Source organism: Phyllostomus discolor, chromosome 8, assembly GCF_004126475.2.
Source record: "Phyllostomus discolor isolate MPI-MPIP mPhyDis1 chromosome 8, mPhyDis1.pri.v3, whole genome shotgun sequence".
Classification (NCBI taxonomy): Eukaryota; Metazoa; Chordata; class Mammalia; order Chiroptera; family Phyllostomidae; genus Phyllostomus; species Phyllostomus discolor.
The window spans coordinates 94,709,540-94,726,905 of record NC_040910.2 but is presented as its reverse complement, the minus strand read 5'-3'; the positions used below and the strand labels follow the sequence as shown (position 1 = coordinate 94,726,905).

The window sequence follows — 17,366 nt, the reverse complement described above, 5'->3', positions numbered from 1 at the left end:
AATATAGAATGCTTCTAATCATCCTCCCTCATGGTTTGGGGAGCAACAAACTTTATTCTCTTTTTTCTACTTCATAGCCAGAATGAACCACAGGTGGCAGGCTAAGCTGGAGGTCATGTGAATCAGTGGAAGGGTCCATATAATATACTCATTTATCCAAGTGCAAGGCCAGTGCTTTGTCATTTTTACCTGCTATGTTTCCCAGGCTCTATAGAACTTTAGGATGCCTAGAGGATTTCTAGGGCTTCCGTGAAAACTACTATCATCCATGCTTTGAATCTGTTCCATCTCTTCCAGGCTTGGCTTGAATGTTAATTCAGGGCTTATGGCAAGATATATTGCTTTGTTGGTACAGCTTTGAGAACCACTATTTTTATTTTTTGGAAATACTTGAAGTGAATGAAAGAAGGGTACAAGTTGTATATGGTTTTTACCAGAGAACTAAGAAAACAATTACTTAGAAACAGGCACATCTCACCCGAACAAAATGGAATGGTTTTAGCTCCTTATGAAAAGAGGCAGAACAACAATTTTGTCCCTCCTACCATTCTCTCTCTCTCTCTCTCTCTTTAACCTAAATCCTGCTTTAACATCAGCTCTTTATACTTTTATTATTATTTTTTTTTGGTCAAGCTCTTACTTAAGCAGCTCAGACTTTACTTGCACCTGTGCCTCCATGAGAAAGATCGTCATAATCCTTTTGCTCTGGCATCCTCTTCAAAGTGCATGCAGCCCACTGTTATGGTAGGGTACAGTGTCAGACCCACTTCAGGAGCTCCGGGTCATCAGGAGACCTCATCTGGGTCCTATTAGTATGCAGTGTCTAAGCCTTTAGAGATTTCTGAGGAGGCCATTCAGACTGCTTAAATTCACATTCCCTTCACCAGTGTGTTGCTAGTTACTTGTGATTTAGCAGAGGCTAAATCATAAAACCTTATGACTGACTGTCAGCCTTGAGAAAACCGAAAACCCCCCTAAGCCAAGCTGAGAGCCAGTGAGCACGGAGTCAGCAGGGAAGATAACAGAGCAGCTGGTGATCCGTGCCACACTTGTGGCTGCTTTGCCCTGTTCGTTGGAGGCTGTGTTTAAACCTTTTGTCAAAGGGAGCAATAGGCCCATTCACAGTGCTTAGAGGGGAGACTTCCTGTTTCCATTTGATGGGATGAGAAGACACCCATTTTTGTGGAGGTCCAGAGTAAATCCCAGAGGCTTGTGACTGCTAAGCCCAGGCTCCCCCTTCGTTGGCCTGGCATTACTTTTTTATTGTAATGTTCTTGCTGAAGATACGAGTGTAGAATTGGCAAGAATCTGCCTATCTTGATTAATAATGAGGAGAATGTAGAGTATGAGGCAAAGCAGAACTTTTCAGAAGTATGTCTGGTGGATAACAGTGATCCCTGCAGCTTTCTTTGAGCTTGAGTTGGGAGCATTTTGTCCAACCTAGGGATTGAAAGGAAAAAGGAGAGATAAAGAAGGATGCAAATGGGTATTTCTTTATGTACCAACAAGCAGACAGCTAAGTATAAAACCCTACATAATTCCAAGTACACACCGTTTTGCCTCTTTGCTACCCAGTGATTCCAGGGAAGGTTATTATGCTTACACTGAGAAAGTGTCAGCAAGGTGCGCTTCGTATGAAATCTACAGTTTGCTGGACCTACCAGCAAAGAAGCCAGCTACCCCTTGCTTGACCTCTTTGCCTTGAATGGAAAAGGCCCTGAGTCTGCAGCTACTTTGGATCTCAGATGCACAAGGATTCTACTTCATTCCTTGAGTCAGGACCAAACAATCTTGCTCTGTTGGAAAAGCAGCAGAGATCTGGGTCCCACTGGCCCAAAGATTTTTTTCTAATTCCACTCCACTCTCCCTGCACCCAACTCCAAGCCCTATCTGATTTTGTATGTACTTTCTAAATGCTAACCAGTTATGAATATATTGATTGTAAGCCTCTGGAAGTCAGGAAACTTGGTACCTAGAAGTAAAATTGTCACTTTTAGTAAAGTTTTATGGATGAATGAGCCAATAAATCCAGTATAGGTGAGCACTGGCCTGCTAACCAAAAGGTCTCCGATTGGATTCCCAGTCAGGGCACATGCTTGGGTTATAGGCCAGGCCCCCATAGGGGGCACGTGAGAGGCAACCACACACTGATGTTTCTCTCCCTCTCTTCCTTCCCCTTTCTCTAAAAATAAATAAATAAAATCTTTTTAAAAAATCCAGTATAGGAATTAAAAGACCTGCACTTTAGTTCTGTTTCTACCAGCTGTGTGACTTGGTAAAATCACATAACTTCTCTGAGTTTTAGTTTAAGTATCAGTAAAATGTAGATACCTGCCCTAGCTACCTCACAGGGTTTTTTATGAGGCTCAAACAAGGTATATGTATAAAATTGCTTATAATTACTATTTCTATTACTTTCCTTATTGGTTAGCAGCTTATTTTGTTCATGGGAAAAATTCAGAGTTGCTGCTTCATGGCTACCTCTAATTCTGAACTAAACTTTATGGTCCTATTCTTCAGGCCTGTTCTTCCAATGATCAACAGAAATGAAAATGTAGATTGGAGTAAAGAACTAAAAATACACCACATGATAAAATCACACTAATTTACCTGAGCACACCATCCCATATTAGAAAAAATGGAGTTATGAAAAGTATTGTCCTAGACCAGAGATGCAGATAAGCTGGCATTTGGGTACCTGAGGCTTTATGGTAACAAAGATTCTGATGTCATTCATGGGTGGAAAGAGTGCTTCAGTTTTTGAAAAATTGAGATATAGCCCTGGCTGGCGTAGCTCAGTGGATTAAGCGCAGGCTGCGAACCAAAGGGTCGCTGGTTCCATTCCCAGTCAGGGCACATGGCTGGGTTGCAGGCCATTTCCCTAGTGGGGGTCGCATGAGAGGCAACCACACACTGATGTTTCTCTCCCTCTCTTTCTCCCTTCCCCTGTCTCTAAAATTAATAAAATCTTTAAAAAAATTGAGATATAATTGACATATTGTGTAAGTTCTAAGTTTGCAACATGTTGATTATATATTGTAGTATGATTACTATTGCAGCTTTAGCTAACACCTCTATCATGGCACGTAATTATCATTTCTTTTTTGGGGTGAGAACATTTCAGATCTGTATATTGTAAAGTATTATTGGCTTAGCCACTATGCTATGCATTAGATCTCCAGAACTTATTTGAATATCTTCTAGTTGTACTGTGCTTGATTATTGTTATGTGCAGCTGAAACAGAATTAAAGGGTGGCAGCCCTAGCTGGTGTGGCTCAGTGGATTGAATGCAGGACTGTGATGCAAAGGGTCGCTGGTTTGATTCCCAGTCAGGACACATGCCTGGGCTGCAGGTCAGGTCCCCAGTAGGGGGCGTGCAAGAGGCAGCCACACATTGATGTTTCTCTCCCTCTCTTTCTCCCTCCCTTCCCCTCTCTCTAAAAAATAAATAAAATCTTTAAAAAAAAGAATTAAAGGGTGGCAGCATGTGTACCATCCTATACACTCTAATATTTGAGACCCATTCTCAATGCTGCAACTCTACAAAAGTGGACACCTTCTCTAATTTAAAAAGTATTGGAGACCTTGTCTCTTTGCCTTAGTGGGCTTTATAGATGTTGTAGAGAAGGCACTCATCAATTTCTGGTATTCCAAGGCTGAGTCCACTCCTCCTGGGGAAACTTGATGTAAAGCAGCTGTGCTCAACCAGTGGGGTAGTGTCTGTCCTAGACACCGAAGGGCAATATGGATTTAGAATCCCATCACGAAACCCAAGGGTAGGGAGGAAAGATGCTGTTTTGCCAAGTGTCAGACTGTGTTCAAGTGCGGTGGCTCCTAAACTGCGGTGTGTGTAGAAGTTACTTAGGGACAGGGATGGACACCTAAGTGTGGGCTCTGGAGCACTTACAGTTTTAGAGGGGCTTTTTTTTTTTAAAGAAAAGTAATACAAATTTTAAAAATACAAAATCAAATATAAGGTCCCATGGTCCTGAAGCGTAAGCTTCATTAATTTTACAGTAAATTCACCTCTTATTTAGGGAGTGTGTTCAAAATCTTAAAAACAAAGTTCCTGGCCCCAGCTATTCTGATTCATTATATCTGGGGCCCAGAAATCTGTATTTTCAGTAAGTTCCACCTGTGTTGTGGCTGCACTGTTGTTAAGAAAACAACAGTACAAATAAATACCTACCTATTTCCTGACACATAAAAGAATTACCCACATTTGCTTCATAATTGAATCAGCTCCTTGTCCCCCAGAACTTATATGTCAGCCCCATTTTCTCCAAGCAAAGGACACAAACCACACAGAGAGCACTTTCCTTCTCCGGCTGAGAGGCAGGCTGGGATTCAGCTGCCTCAGGTTGTTGGCCTTCCTCCCTCTGCTTTCTCCGCAAGCGCGGGCATTGGCATAGCTCTCTGGCTCTCAGGCATTGACTCTGAGGGGAGAAAATGACTGGTATTAACCTCAGGGGGCTGGTATGCATTTGGTCGTGTTCCAAACTTCATGTCAAGCCATTCAAAGAAAACCATGTCTTCTGAAGAAAATATTCTGTTCTGTTAGCTCTATCCTCCCCAGAGAATGTATGAGTACAGCAGAAGAACTTGCATTTAGCAAGGACCTGCTATGTGCTAGGCACCTGTCACACAGGATCTCCATTAGCCTTCATAACCACCATAAGAGGCAGCTATCGTTGTCCCATTTTAAAGATGAGGCAACAGGTTGGACAAGTCAAGCAACTTTCTCAAAGCCACTCAGCTAGTGAGTGTGAGTTGCAGGTCTGTCCAAACTCCAAAGTGTATGCTTTTATTACTATGCCAACCCGCCTCTGGAAAAGGAGGTTTATAGAGATCAAGCCCAAGGACCCAATACATCAGCAAACTTACAGGACATGGGACTTCAAAAATGACAAACACTGTAATGGCAAATGCACTGAGCAACAGAGTGACAGCAATCAGAAATTTGACCACAATGCTCCATTTCCACCTCTTCTCTAGGTCCTTGTCTGTGTCTAAAAGGAGAGAGAGCAGTAGGAGAGGGAGAAAGAGAATTTGAGAGAGGAAAGAGATCCACCCTCTGCTCTGAAAGGGTCCAGCTTGACTCAGAGGCTGGATTTCCAGTTCAGACTCAGAGTCAGGGGTGGGGTGGGCATCTCGGGCCTTGCTCTAATCTCCTTGGCGGCCTCTTCCCAGTGAGTCACCTTCCCTGCGATTTGGGGTTTTCCATGATCAATAGGACTGATCTTGCACTCCTCTTGAGGGAGGGAAAGGGATGGGGGTGCACAATGAGTTCCAGACTCATCTTACGCCAGCAGCCCTGTCTGGGTCTCTACCTGGAAAATCATCCTCGTGGTATCAGTGGGCCATAGGAAGAACAAAGGTGAGTTGGCATTGCTTCTGGGTCATAAGCCAAATTTGGGGGAATATGGCTTATACACATCCTGTTATTACTAATCTCTTATCTTTCCCCTGGTAGGAACTAGATGTAACCCAACTGAGTTACATCCAGAACTTAGAATTTGAGTCCTGGCCAATTTAGGGAAGGCTGTTTCTAAAGATAGTGCAGACAAAACATGCACTTGGTTGTTGTCATCACTGTAATGATTGGTGTGTAAATGCTGTTTACAAATGCAATGGCTGGAATTGCCGACCACATGAATACATTTTATTCTGTCCCCGTGTTTGGCTACAAGATGAGCTCACTTGTTTGGAGGTAAAGCATTATTAATGCAGTAATGTGCCTCTTAACCCCAGGGATATGTTCTGAGAAATGCATCATTAGGCAATTCTGTCATTGTGCGTAAATGATAATGTGCACTTACTGTAACCTAGATGCTGTAGCCTGCTAGACACCTAGGCTATATTGTATAGCATATCATTCTTAGGCTGCAAACCTGTATAGCATGTCACTGTACTGAATACTGTAGGCAGTTGTAACACATTGGCATTTGTGCATCTAAACATATCTAGACCCTGGCTGGGTAACTCAGTTGGTTAGAGCATTGTCCAGATATACCAAGGTTGGGGGTTCAATCCCTAGTTAGGACACATGCAAGAATCAACCCATAATGCATAAATAAGCAGAACAACAAATTGATGTCTCTCTCTATCTTTCTCCCTCCTTCCCTTTCTCATAATTAAATATAAACATGTCCTTATTTATATTTAAGATCAATAAATGAAAATTAAAAACATGTCTAAACATAGAAAAGGTACAGTAAAAATATAAGGTAAAAGATAAAAAGTGATACACCTGAAAAAAACCTGGTACACCTGTATGGGGCACTTACTGTGAGTGGGGCTTGCAGGACTGGAAGTTGCCCTGGGTGAGTCAGTGAGTGAGTGGTGAGTGAATGTGAAGGCCTGGGACAGTACTGTACACTAGTGTAGACTTTGTAAACACTGTACACTCAGTCTCCACAAAATTTGTAAAGCAATATGAGATTAAATCGAGCACAAGAGGTAAGGATGCAATCAGAAGACACAGTAAACACGGGATGTATGAGATGGCTGCTGGCTTAACATGGCATACTGTGTTATAGCAAACTGTTTTACTCTTAATAACTCTAAAATAACAATAAAAGGTATAGTATAGTAAACACATAAAGCAGTAACAATCATTTACTATCATTGCCAAGTATTGTGTACTGTACGTAATTGCATGTGCTGCACTTTTACACAGCTGGCAGTGCAGTAGGTTCGTTTGCACCGGCATCACCACAAACGTGTGAGTAATGCCTCACGCCCTGACGTTACAATGTGATGGCAGGAATTTCTTAACCCCATTATACTCCTGTGGGACAACTGTTGTTCATACAGTAGGTCCATCATTGACCAAAATGTAGTTAACACAGCACCTGATGGTGATGTCAAACTACAAACATTTCTGGGACCTTCTTTATACAGAAAGTGACTTCTTTCCATAAGAGAGTGATTTTCTAATGGAAACTTTGTATAACTTCACAACTTCCAGGAAAATCCTAGGAGACCCAGACTAGTGTTGGGACTAAAAATGCTTTTCTTCCTGTTCTTGTCTCACCCCTACTTATCCTGTACCTTGTGTCAAAGAGCTAGACAAATCATCAAAACTTGTAGTTTTCTCTCCTTTGTTCCCTGGAGTTATGGAGGTGGTAGCAGTGGGAAAGATCTCTGACGAAGCCCTCATCGCTGGATAGACCTTACATTTGGAGGTCCCTGGTAAAAAAGCTATAAAACAAAAAAGAAAGAATGAAAGGTCAACTGAGAACACTTTATTCTGCCCATGATTTTACCTGACAAAAAACCCCTAGCTCTACCGAGGTGATACTGAGCTTCTAATTGTGGCCTCGTTGACCTGTCCCTAGGTTTAGGGTGTGAGCATCAAATAATGCCAAGAGTAAATGAGAACAGAGATACTAATAAGAGATAGGGATTAAAATTCCCATGAGGCCTTTGACTAATGTAAGATCAGAATGGAGGAGTAGGCCATACCTTGTTTACTTATCATTCTTAAGGCCATAATAATAATAAGGATGGAGGGTGTAACTCTGTTCAAAGTTTCTGTCTTCAAAAAGGTGGTTACAAAGTCCAAGGAAGAACATGAAATATAATAATTTGCCTTAATGACTGCTGCAAGTCTGTCTGGTGGAGTCTAAATCAATGACTTTGAGAAGGGGCTGGGAAAAGCAGGGTGAGCTGGGAGAAGAAGGAAAGACCACCCAGCTCAATTCATTCGTCTAAAGAATAATTAAAAATGAGTATCCGTTATGTGCTAGGGACTGCTCCAGCACTTCGGATGCATCAGTTGCATACATGCTAGCAAGGGAACAAGTAAAGAGGAGGGAGGGTTGAGGGCGCAGCAGGGGATAGCAGACAACAATAAGTACAGTCAATTTATGGTATGTTGGAAGGAAATAAGTGCCACCCCAAAAATAAAGAAAGAAAAGTAGAGGAAGGTAAGGGAGCAGTCTGGGGAGTGGGGGTGGGCAGTGTTTTGGCAACATGCAATATAGGCTGGTTTTATTGAGAAGGTGAGGACTGAGCCAAGACTTAGAGGAGGTGAGGGGAATAGCATAGCAGATGCCTGGGAAAGTATAGTCCTCACTAATGTTGATAGGTTCTTGGAAACTGTGACTTTAAGGCAAAATGACATGTAATAAAACCAATTTTACCATAGGTTACTTGATGCAAACAAGAATTAAGTTCCTACAGCATATTTCTGCTCACAAAAATATCACCAAATTTCTAAAGACCCCAAACATTTCTAATGTTAAACATTGAAATAAATGTGAGCTCCACATACATTTAATAAAGGTTAATAAAAACAAGACAGATAATTCTTTTCTAACCTGCTTATTCCAGTTCAGGACTGAGGGTGGCCAGAGTCTATACCAACCCCATCTTGTGCAGGAAGGTCTTCCATTGCAGGGCACACTCTCACACACCCGTACTCACTCAAACCAGAGCAGTGTAGACACACCACTGCACGTAATGTGCACATCTTTGGGGTGTGCAAGGAAACGAGAGTGCAGAGGAAAACCCATGCAGACATGGGAAGAACATGCAAACTACACACAGTGGCCCCAGTGGAAACCAATTTTTTCTCATCAGTGTTACAATGAAATGATGTTGAATGAAAAAACATTATTCAAGGGCCTGCTGTAGTGACCTAGGCAGATTCACAGCTAGAGTAAAGGCCCCAAGGCCGAGAATGGCTGGCATGTTACAGTTTCAGAGGAAGAGCAAGGAAGCCAGTGGGATTGGCGAGGAGTATGCCAGGGGACAGGAGTAGGAGGTGAGGACCTAAAGGAAATGGGCCCACATCGCTGAGGGCCTTGTAAGCTAGTTTAAGGACTCTGGTTTTTATTCTTATGGAAATGGGGATCCATTACAAGGTTTTGAGGATGAATCTCTTTGTTTTTAAATGGTCACTGAAATAGACTGTAGGCCCTGCAGTGTAGAGGCACAAGGGCAGAAGCAGAGTCACCTGTTAGGAGATTACTGCTGAAATCCAGATGGTAGAGGATGGTGACTCAAACCAGCTGTGGAAGTGATGAGATGCAAGCAGATTCTGGCTGTAGTCTGCCTCCAGAATTGACCTAATCCTATTCAGACAGTGGTTCCTATTCCATTTTTAATGGTCTCTTGTTTATTAAAGTCTGTAAGTCCTACTTCACATTTCTAAATTACTCTCCCATGTCTTGATTAAGTCCATGTGAAAATGATAGTTCTTTACTTCAGAAGCCAGGGGCCACAGCACCAGGCCCTAAACATGAAATGACGGGGTAAGAAGTCATTCTTGATTTCACTTTAATCAGGAAGACAGTGTTGGCAAAGATAGGCAGAGACAAAGAGCCACAGGTTCAAAGGAAAAACAACAACAACAAGGGAATTCTGTGAAGTGTTTTCAGCATAGTGCCAGTCAGTTCACCAGAGCAACAGCTTAAGTGTTTGTAAGACAGATGGGATGAAGATAAGCAAATCTCACTTGGGGCAAGTCACATCAGTCCTCTGAGTTTTGGTCTCCTCGTCTGTAAGGTGGTTATAGTGAAATAATTCTTGGCCTGTCTATTTCACAGGGGTGATATGAAGGTGAGAAACAAACAAAGATGAGAAAGCAGGTGTGCAGACTGAGTGCTATGACTGGAAGAGGAGGAAAAACCTAGTGGTCCTCTAAGTAGAACTGAGCCCTCAACAGGGATGATGGTGTTTCCCTCTGACATGTCTCTACGTCCTGGGGGCTCCTGTTTCAGTCTACTTTAATTGGCTTCATCTGTCAGTGTATTTTCACTTCTGCATAGTTTCTGAGTTAGTGTCCATCCATGTTGGCAGTCCATCTCCTTTAGATCCCACCTGCTAGGTAAATGAGCGTTAAGGTGGGGCACATTCGTAAGTACAGCTCTCCACTCCCGGTGATGATGGAATTGCAATACTAGCTTTTCTCTAATTATATTCGAGCAAGAGCGCCCCACTTTGAGAAGATATACAAAAATCCAAATTTATGAAATGGATAATTTAGCAGATGCTTTTGCTTTATTGCAAAATAATTTACTTTAGGGTGCATTTAAATGGAAGTCTCTTTTAGAGATTGTTCTGTATTAATATTAGAAGGTCAAAAGAACGATTTGAGAGGCCTTATATATTGCTCTTGGGTTTGCCTTCAGATCTAGACTTGCACTTTACATACATAGAAATTAGACCATCAGGTCAAATCCCTCATTTGTTGTTACAGAAACCGAGCACTGGAGAAATCAGGTAACTTGTTAAAGGTGACCATAACTATCAGAGTCAATATTTATTTAGTATTTCTCCTATTCCCATAGTTTCACATGGGGCAAAGAGACCATAGGAAGACGTGTGAGTCCTCTTTCACCAGAAGGAAATATCAGAATATTTATGAGAGAGGATTTTTTCCTTGGCCAAATCCCATAAACAGAAGCAAATAGTCTCCATCTTACATTTTTCTGCATTATGTGTTGACCGACATCTTCTGATGACCGACTGTGTTGCAGTACATTTTTATCCCTACAATTTCAAATTCCTACTTTGCCCTGGGAACATTTCCATGAACTGTCTTCTGTTTCCGGGACAGCCTCTGGTGCAGACTGATGTTACCTATAGTGGGCATCTCTTTTAGGACCTCATAAATTTAACCATTTGCCTAATGTTTATTTCCTCCCTACATGGAGTCTGGCACATCTTGGTACTCAGTGTAAGTTAAAACTCAGGATAGGCAGTTTCAAACTTATAAACAGGGAGATATTTCAAAAGTCCATTCATAAACTGGTTGTTTGCAATTTATCATTGTTCCATAGAAATGTATCCTGACTGATGGTTAGGTCCCCAAACTAATCCTACATCCATTTAATCTCCTTGCATAGCTCAAATACAGGGGTGTCCAACTCCTGGCCTGCGGGCTGCATGGGGCCCAAGATGGCTATGAATGCGGCCCAACACAAAATCGTAAATTTACTGAAAAACTTTTTTTTTGCTCATCAGTTTTCATCAGTGTTTGTGTGGTTAATGTGTGGCCCAAGACAGCTCTTCTTCTTCCAGTGTGGCCCAGAGATGCCAAAGGGTTGAACACCCTGTCAAGGTATTAGCTTAAACCAGCAATTTTCAACATTTTTTATCTCATGGCACATATAAACTAATTACTGAAATTAGCAATATACCAGTAAATGTAATTTTTGTCGATCTGACAAAAAATAGATATGATGGTGATTCATTTATGGCAGACTGCTATTGTTATGTTGATTGTTGTAATTTTTTTATTCTGCACTCTAAGGGAAAAGAGGTCAGTGCCACAGGCTAAATAATTAGGTATTGCATGTTTTAAAAATTCTTGTGGCACACTGGTTGAAAATATCACTGGCTTAACTCTTCCTCCTTCTCTGGGTTCTAGGCTAGCCCAAAGCAAATTGTTGAATTAGGTCAGATTGATGTTTGGCATCTCTCTTCCTACTTAATCTCCCAGTTTTCCTTGTCCAAAATCTCTAAGAGCTAGTGTCCTTAACTGCTGAGTCCAACACTGCATAGCACTACATCAAGAAAGATTCACCCTGTACAAATTGTTCTAGCCTCCCAAATGACTTAAGTTCACTATTACCGGTCACACCTGCCATTGACTCAAGGGGGGTGTCTCAGGTTAGGAAGAGAACAATCTGGTTGAATTAATTTACATTAACATTGAGTGACTGAAAGTCCTCAAATACTGTGAGAGGATTTTAAGTTTTTAAGAGTTTTTTTCACACAAAGATGCTCACTATGTGAACTTTTAGAAAATATAATAAAGGAGTGAAAACATCCATGTCATGTAAGGATATATGATGTACTCTACCTGGGCCACATCCCAAGAACCTATCCACTTATTTCCCAGTCTCTAGTGTCTAAACAGATTATAATTTTAAAAGTTTTTTTCCCATTATTCTACTTGTGAACCCCCAGTTTCTCTTTAAGTGTCATGTTTTATTTTTCCAGCAGTGCAGCAGTAGCATCTAGGGAATTGCTTGCACGTAAGGGGGAACTGCCAGTACCAACTTACTGTTCACAGACCACTCGACAGAAGGAACTGGTGGGAGAAAGAATGCAGGGCAGAGGCGGGGAAACTTAAGGCTGAGGTCAAGAGCCCTTGCTCAGCAGCTGCGGGGGAATAGGCATCCTCAGTGTGGGTGGGAGTGCAAAACGGAACAGCCCTGTGGGGGGTAATTTAGCAGTATCCATCAAACTTTTTGATGCAGCACTCCTACTTCTTGAAATTTATTCTTTTGATAAATTGCAGGTATACAAAGATGAATGTGTAAGATCATTGTTTGCAGCATTGTTTGTATTCACAAAAGACTGGAAACACCCAAGTAGGTGTTGGTGATAGGTGTTGGATCAATAGGGAACTGATGATAGTACAGCCGTAAAATGTAATACTATACAACTGTCACAAGGAATGAGAAAAATTTATACAGATTGATATGGAAAAAGGCAAGGTATTGACTAGCGTGTATGGTATGCTACCAATTATGTTTTTAAAATATATATATCCATACATGCTTAGAGTATCTCTGGAAGGAAATTCAGTAAGTGGTTCCCTCAGGGATAGAGAAATGGAGGATTGAGAGAGTGGGAGTACAAGGAAGATTTACTTTTAACTGTAAGTCTATGTGGTTTGAATAGTTTACTATGTGCTTTCAAAGTAAATCAAATTCAAACAAGCATTGTCAGAGGAAGACCCATCAAAAAATGGAGATCATACAAAAATTGCAGCCTGACTGGTATAGCTCAGTGGATTGAATGTGGGCCTGCGAACCAAAGGGTCGTGGTTCGAATCCCAGTCAGGTCACATGCCTGGGTTGCAGGTCAGGGGTGCATAAGAGGCAACCACACATTGATGTTTCTGTCCCTCTCTTTCTCTGTCCCTTCCCCTCTCTCTAAAAATAGATAAATAAAATCTTTTAAAAAACTGCAGCATGTCAGGAGTAGAAGGGCCCTAAGAGGTTAGAAAACTGAGTCTCAGAGAGGACACAGATTTGCCCACGTAGAGGATAATCCATTTCCTTCAGGCATTAGCTGCTACTAAACTCTACCTGAATTCAGGGCTATGAAACAGAAGTCACAAGTACCTCCGTCTCCTTTTCCAATCTCACCTTTGCCCGTTAGAAGGGATCCAGTCTGAGACTTGGATGTGAGGGTTAGGTGACAGCTGGGGAAGGCAGAGCTGTTCCTGTGAGGAGCAGCGATGACTCTCAGGTTCTTTAGAGTGTGCTTGACCTTTGGCCTTTCCTCTGAATGCACAAGGTTGAGTCTCACTTTCCTCCCAGAGCTAAGGCACTGCAGGGTAGCCACAGTCAGATTTTGAATGAAGGTGGATCTGTTGGCTTCTGCCTGAGCTTCTGGAGAGAGAAAAGCCAGAGAGAATAAAGGAAGCTGGTTCTTAATCTGAATGGCTAAACCACTTTACTGACTTGTTAAACTCCACTGCTGTACTTTTTTTCCTTTTTAGTTCATTTAATCATCAGCGTGTGCTTATGGCACTTAACATACACGCCCTGCCTTTCTTCCTTCCTCCACGGGTCCCATGAATACAGGTGACTGCAGTAAATTCAGCCCAGAGAAATGTTCATAGGTCATCTTCTTCAATGTTGAGTGCAGCCTCCTTCTCTTCCTTCATACCCTTCTATGATTTTATAGTCATGCCTTAGGTAATAACAGTTAATTCAATAATTGCTTTCCAGAAAGCCTCTTGAGGGGATACATATCTTTAAGATAGGGTATTTGAGATCTAGGCTAGAAATGAGGGAGACAAGCTTCTTTTAAAAGTATTCTGGAATTTTCTGAGGAAGGGAGAGCCCATTCCTTACCTGGCATTAGCATACCCCTGTTGCTTCTCACATCCTTTGGAAAGAGCCCAGGGAGCTCTTCTACTTGGCAACTGCTACCTCTGGGTTCTGGGGTAGGGGGGAAGAAAAAGGTCAGGATTTTCTGGCTATTTACTGCTTAGAATTCCAAGCACTGGAAAGGGAGATACAAAAGAATGCAGTTCATTCTCATAAAACTTGCAATTGGTAAGATAAAAATTCCCCTCAAATATAATAAAGATTAAATTAAAAAAATAAGCCCTTGCTGGCATAGCTCAGTGGATTGAGCGTGGGCTGGGAACCAAAGTGTCCCAGGTTCGATTCCCAGCCAGGGTACATGCCTGGGTTGCAGGCCATGACCCCCAGCAACCGCACATTGATGTTTCTCTCTCTCTCTATCTCCCTCCCTTCCCTCTCTAAAAATAAGTAAATAAAATCTTTAAAAAAATAAAAAAAAATAAGAAACAATAAACTAAAAAAAAAAATCCCCCCAGAGGACTTTAAAGTATAGGCCAGGAGGAGTCAGACTAGTATAAAGAAAACTGAGTGCCAATCTATTATCTTTAGGGAGGGAAGTGAAGTAGAAGTGAGGTCAGTGAAAGACTAGCCAACCTTTTCCTTCAAACACTGATTATTGTCTCTTCCCTTTCCTGTTTCCTCTGTCTTCTTCTTTTAAAACTTTTGAAAATTTATTAAATGTAACCTTGGACAAGGTATCTTTCCAGTTTTTCATGGAACCATAGGTCATAGTTTTTCATGCTTTTGGGCACCTAACTCACAGGGTGTTGTGAATTTGTTTCATTTGCTCAATTTGTCACTGCTGCACATTATAGTGTTTGACCTTTACTTTGGTGAGCCAATTATAGAGACAAAATGTTTAGAACACTTTGAAAAATCATGTTTTAAATTAACAGGTATCAAAGAGTAGAAAATGGTGCCATTTCACCTCCACACCACGCATTTCTTAGCTCTCCCCTCCCAAGAGCATCCCCATGTATTTGGATGTAACACCTTAAAAAGGAAGATGGCATCTTATGAAAGGCTATGAACTTGGGGGCTTAGGAGATGATAATACTGGAACTGTGACAACATGCTCCAGGGAAGAAAGCCATCTAATAGGGAAAGGACTCTGAATGTTAGTTATATAAACAAGATAGAAGTCACCACATTCTCTGAAGACTTCGCACCATGAAACAGACAGCTGTCTCTCTGGGGTGAAAAAGTTGCAGGCCTGCCAGGAGATACTTCGGGTGACTGGAAAGCATTGCCTACTGAGTATTGGCTATACCTCTATCTGCCAGAATAGACTCCAAACATTTTCTAGGCCTCTCTGTGGATTTTCCAGGATATTAAACTAGAGAAGCACTTACCTTTCTTGTTGGCATCATAGGATGTAATAATCAGGCTGAAAACCAAGATGGTATCCATGTTAGCTTGAGCATGTGCTCCTTGAAGAGACAGTCCCTTACAGCTTTGTCTCCAGGTGTTTTCTCTGCCCTGGAACCGAGTTTGACCCTGGGAGAGTCTGGTTCCACCCTAATTATTTTGCCTCATTTCCTGAAGACCCAGGAATAGAGCTGACTGGATAGAGGACCAAGTTTGCTTGTTAACGATTGACTCAGAAGGTCTTCCCTGACCATTGCTGGTGCCAACACAAGAAACTGTAATTACCTAGAGCTTTCCCTAGGAGAAAGGGCATAAACGCCCAGTGATATGCTTTATAAATACTTGCAGATAGGCACGTAGACATTCACAAGCATGCTCACTGGCACAGGCACATAGATTTACACACTAACATAAAGAGATTTCTACTAAGGAAAGTGATTTCGAGAGCAGAGCAGGAAACAGACTGAATGAGTCAGTGAGTTACACTGGAGAAAACACTGCACTAAGAGTTAATGGAACTGAATTTTAATACAGGCTGTTACTATGTTATCTTGAGAAAATTGCTTGATTTCTCTGCATCTCAATTTTTTTCCTCTGTAATTCTGACCAAATGATCTTTAGAATTCATTTACAGTTACACACATAGAGTTACATCAGCACAGACATACCTATCTGGTTTGTATATTCTTACACTCCTGAAAAGTGAAGTGAGTGTAGGTAGATCACCTTCCCATGATGATTGGGTTCAAAGGTCATGAAGAAGAGTTAAGTACCCTAGGTGAGTGATACTGCCTGCAGTTTGGGGAGGTTCTCCTAGACAGATAACTGTTGTTGAAGATTTTTCAAAAATCATATATTTTAGCCCTGGCTGGTGTGGCTCAGTGGATTGTCCACAGGCTATGAACCAAGGGGTTGCCGGTTTGATTCCTGGTCAGCGTACATGCCCGGGTTGCAGGCCGGGTCCCCAGTGGGGGCCACGTGAGAGGCAACCACACATTGCTGTTTCTCTCCCTTTCTCCCTTTCTTCCCCTCTCTCTAAAAATAAATAAATAAAATCTTTTAAAAGATCATATATTTTAGTAGTACTCTATAGACATTGTGATAGCATGGCTAACTGGATCATAAAGCAGAAGTGAAGATGTACTAAGATCCTCTGCCGGAGTCCAGATCTCTGCCGAAGTCAGAGCCTATGTGGTCTTTCTGCTCACTGCAAATGTACTCCACTGGAGCCAACACAGGTTTGGTCTGGATGAAGAAGTGTTTAGAGGCTGCCAGTCTGATTGATAATGATGAATAAGGAGCTTGATTCAAGGGACATTCCCTGAGGGAGTTCATGAGATCTGAATCAAATCATGATTTAAATGTTACCCTGTTGCCTGACATTTTAATTCAGATTGAAATCTGGCTAAGTTGAGCATCAAGGGAAATCTTAGTGGGAAAACAAAAAGGAAAGAGATGTCACGGAAGGTCATCGTGTTGCTGAAATGTGGAAGGAAGAGAGTAAGTGCTGAACATGCACCCACAGTGCCTTTCATTTAGCAAGTATTTATTGTGGGCCTACTATGTGCCAGGCACTATTCCAGCAGTGAGCAAGACCAAGTTTATGTTCACATGAAAAGACAGGAAGCAGACAAGAAACCTGGTGGCAAATAAAAGAGTGCACAGGGCCAATAATAAACAGCATACAAATACATATACAAGATAATTAGAGATTATGGTAGTTGTTGTGCAGCAACAAACAGAATGATGGGGTAAAGGATTACTGGCAGATGCCACTTTAAGTAAGGTGGTCTGGGAAGATGTCTCTTGAGGAGTCTAAGCTAAGAAAACCAAGAGTGTATGTCATAGAAGCCAAGAAAGGAGAGTATTTCAAGGACGGAAGGAATGATCAGTTGGTCAAATGCTGAGAGGTGTGTGTAGTGAGAACAGTGTCCAGTGCATTTAACAATCCTGTAAAAGCGGTTTCAGCAGAGTGGTGGGAGTGGGAAAGGGCTGAGAGGGAATTGGAGGTAAAGACACGTACATGATCTTTTCAAGGCATGTTACTTGGGAGTAGAGAAGTGAGGTCAACTGAGAAGGAACGTAAGTGCCTCAAGTCCTTATTGGTCCAGAGCAGCACTATTTCATTCCTTTTTTCCCTGCTACAGTTTCCTGAT

At 41.8% G+C, this 17,366-nt stretch overlaps 1 protein-coding gene across 2 annotated transcripts; it reads right to left on the bottom strand.

Annotated features, from left to right (window-relative positions):
- Positions 1-67: 67 nt before the first annotated feature.
- On the bottom strand, positions 68-16,109 carry C8H17orf78 (chromosome 8 C17orf78 homolog). Of its 2 annotated transcripts, XM_028519076.2 has the most exons (7): positions 15,195-16,109; positions 13,828-13,914; positions 13,114-13,359; positions 7,088-7,204; positions 4,886-5,010; positions 4,306-4,437; positions 68-1,440 (listed from the first exon to the last, which is right to left on the bottom strand). In XM_028519076.2, exons 1-7 carry the CDS (start codon positions 15,250-15,252, stop codon positions 1,366-1,368), a joined length of 840 nt encoding a protein of 279 aa, XP_028374877.1. In that variant the 5' UTR covers positions 15,253-16,109; the 3' UTR covers positions 68-1,365. The 2 variants fall into 2 exon arrangements, with proteins under 2 accessions (XP_028374877.1, XP_035889526.1); XM_036033633.1 differs by lacking the exons at positions 68-1,440; positions 4,886-5,010; positions 7,088-7,204 and having other exon boundaries at positions 3,420-4,437.
- Between the last annotated feature and the right edge of the window lie 1,257 nt (positions 16,110-17,366).

Bases quoted from the DNA above. Each gene is read 5' to 3' on its own strand.
- C8H17orf78 (XM_028519076.2), bottom strand. From the start codon at position 15,252: ATGGATACCATCTTGGTTTTCAGCCTGATTATTACATCCTATGATGCC. The intron at 13,915-15,194 runs GTAAGTGCTTCT...CCCCTACCCCAG, and splicing joins CTATGATGCCAACAAGAAAG to AACCCAGAGGTAGCAGTTGC. The intron at 13,360-13,827 runs GTAAGGAATGGG...TTCTCTCTCCAG, and splicing joins CAGGGGTATGCTAATGCCAG to AAGCTCAGGCAGAAGCCAAC.